Genomic DNA, 2,500 nt, shown 5'->3' with positions numbered 1-2,500 from the left:
CCTCTTTCTTCTTCTCAGCCTTCTCTTCCCTTTTCAACCTCTATCCACTTATTCCTACACTCCCACAAACCTTTCCTTCATTCCTTCGCCATCTACCAGTTGAAATTCTGGCCAACCATCTTGTAAAACTTGAAGTTGAACGGCCTATAGAAGTCCCTCAGGGCTTCGAGGGCTTCCTGGGAGACACTGGGATGCGAACGGCCCTTGGAGGAGCCTAGGCAGTGGGGCTTCCCGCTTCGCTCGCGCTTCACCAGGCAAGGGAAGCCTTTGGTGGCGTTGAAGAAGAAGTGCTTATCGGTAATCACGCGGCGGAGACCCAGGAACTCCTGTCGAGGGAAAAGGGGAGGTTGTCATTGGGGATCGAGGTAATGGCACTGGCGATGGGAATGGCAGTGAATAGTGAATGTGAATCTAATAACAATGATAATCATAATAATAAGCGATAATTATCATAATGATAAAAATAATAGCATCAATAATAACAACATTATCAAAATTATGATTATGATGTAAGTAACAATAATAATGGTGATAATACCGATAATAACTATTATCATCATTATTCTTGTTCTCACTATCACTACTGGTATTATTATGATTATCATCATCATTATCATTATAAACATTACATCATCATCATTATCTTTATCTGTAACAAAATGCGATGATAGAGAGAAACGAATAATGGCAAAAATAATAAAACACTGCTTTTATTATAATGAAAACAACCTTGTAAAACCTACTTACCTGAGTGGACGTTAAAACACGCAATAAGAATTACAGCAGCAATTAAATGCTTAATTCTCACGGAACACCATGTAGCGTTTATATGTATGCAATGAGTAAATTAGAATATCAACATGAATACGTAACATCGAATAACAGATAATACGTACTGCATTATAACGAATAAAATGCTAAATAATAATTAATAAATAATTAGAGAACTTTTACGGAAATAAAAATGACAGGACTAGGAATGGTTGACGTTGATGTGTTCGGTGTCTAATAGACTCCGATACGCGCGCGCGCGCGCGCGTTTGCGTGTGCGTGTCCGTGTGCGTGTGCGTGTGCAGCAGGATGGTCCGACGACGTTTTTAGGCCTGGTGCCACGAACTAGCTAATCGTATTCATGTAAACTGTTAAACACTCCAGATTGCTGGAAGGTTTAGAGTTTCTAAAATAAAATATGAATTCGATTATTCTTCCCATTTTCAACCATTTCTATCATCTCTTCAATTTACGCTATATAAGGAATTATCACGACGTCGTTTTGCTGAGTCTTCCTTGAGGTTGTCTTATAGAAGAGCAGTATTTATTTTTCGTCTGACGTTAATTTTGACAGTGAAGGATCGAGCAGTTGCCTGGCATATTCGAAAATTGTTTTCGGTCCTTAATGTGAAAGCAATTTTCTGCCTGTGGATAACCAGTGGAACTACAGCTGCCCAACGATGGTCTATATACCTACAGCTGATCTGACGCACTCGACGCCTTTAACTGACGAAAAGCCTAATCATGCACGCAAATAAAGATAACTCGAGCAACGGGTTATACAAAAAGTACCAGAGTGAACCTAGGCAAGCTTCTTTCTTGTTTTAATATATCATGAACTCATTGCCTTCGTTGCTTTCTCACAGGGAAGGAGTGAGAGACGCGTTCTCCTGCGTCTCTATAATGATCGCTTTGAATGCTGTATTCATGTATTTCATAATAGTTTTTTTTCTTTCAGAAAAGGATGTACCGTTTTTATATCTGAAAGTGCGCTCTGAAAACTCGTAAATGCCCTATTTGTTAATTCTCCCCGTCTTTTATCCATCTACCAACACAAACAGTGTGTGTGTGTGTGTGTGTGTGTGTGTGTGTGTGTGTGTGTGTGTGTGTGTGTGTGTGTGTGTGTGTGTGTGTGTGTGTGTGTGTGTGTGTGTGTGTGTGTGTTTGTGTGTGTTTGTGCGTGCGTGTGGAGTTTATATGTTCCACTCATTCAGTAAGTGGACAGGACAAGTTATATTACGTCATCAACGCCAGCTCGAGAAAAAAATCAGAACATTTGCATCGATAACTGGAGGGCTATAAAAACATCGATAAAGTCTCGTGCACTTACCAATAATTAAGAACTTTCAGACTGCATACATTGCCCTCATAAATTTTATAGCAGCACACCAATAATTCAGAATCAACCACTACTAAATTTCAGAGCCAATGAATAATGAACTGAACTTAATATCCATCTTTAATAATTGATTATCCTTTCTCATTTCGAGGTCATCTGAAGGTCTGATGATCCATATCTCTCGATAGAGTTGTATACAAAGGAGATTCTAAGGAAGGAATTGGATTCTACGGAGATATTTTCATTCTAAGAAGAGTGAGTTTAGAGTCCAAGGATTTTGAATCCTAAGAAGATAGGAACTTGGGTCCCAAACATGAGTTTGTATTCTAAAGAGGGAATTAGAATAAGGAGTCTCGACCTCAAGAGGAATTCCAAGGAGAAATTAGGCTT

At 39.1% G+C, this 2,500-nt stretch overlaps 1 protein-coding gene across 1 annotated transcript in view; it reads right to left on the bottom strand.

Moving 5' to 3' along the window:
- LOC122255707 (heparan sulfate glucosamine 3-O-sulfotransferase 6) overlaps nucleotides 1–2,500 on the bottom strand; it is a 23,182-nt gene that overhangs the window by 1,912 nt on the left and 18,770 nt on the right. Inside the window, exon 6 of the mRNA XM_086554536.1 lies at nucleotides 1–326. This exon is cut by the window's left edge and continues 1,912 nt beyond it. Within this exon, the coding sequence (XP_086410662.1) occupies nucleotides 93–326 (234 nt within the window). The 3' untranslated portion in view covers nucleotides 1–92. The remainder of the gene's footprint in view (nucleotides 327–2,500) is intronic.

The sequence above is a fragment of the Penaeus japonicus genome, unplaced genomic scaffold, assembly GCF_977035675.1.
Source record: "Penaeus japonicus unplaced genomic scaffold, GWHDUDI00000001_assembly GWHDUDI00000029, whole genome shotgun sequence".
In the NCBI taxonomy this organism is placed as follows: Eukaryota; Metazoa; Arthropoda; class Malacostraca; order Decapoda; family Penaeidae; genus Penaeus; species Penaeus japonicus.
Note: the sequence above shows the minus strand (reverse complement) of the source record. Positions and strands in the feature narration are given on the sequence as shown.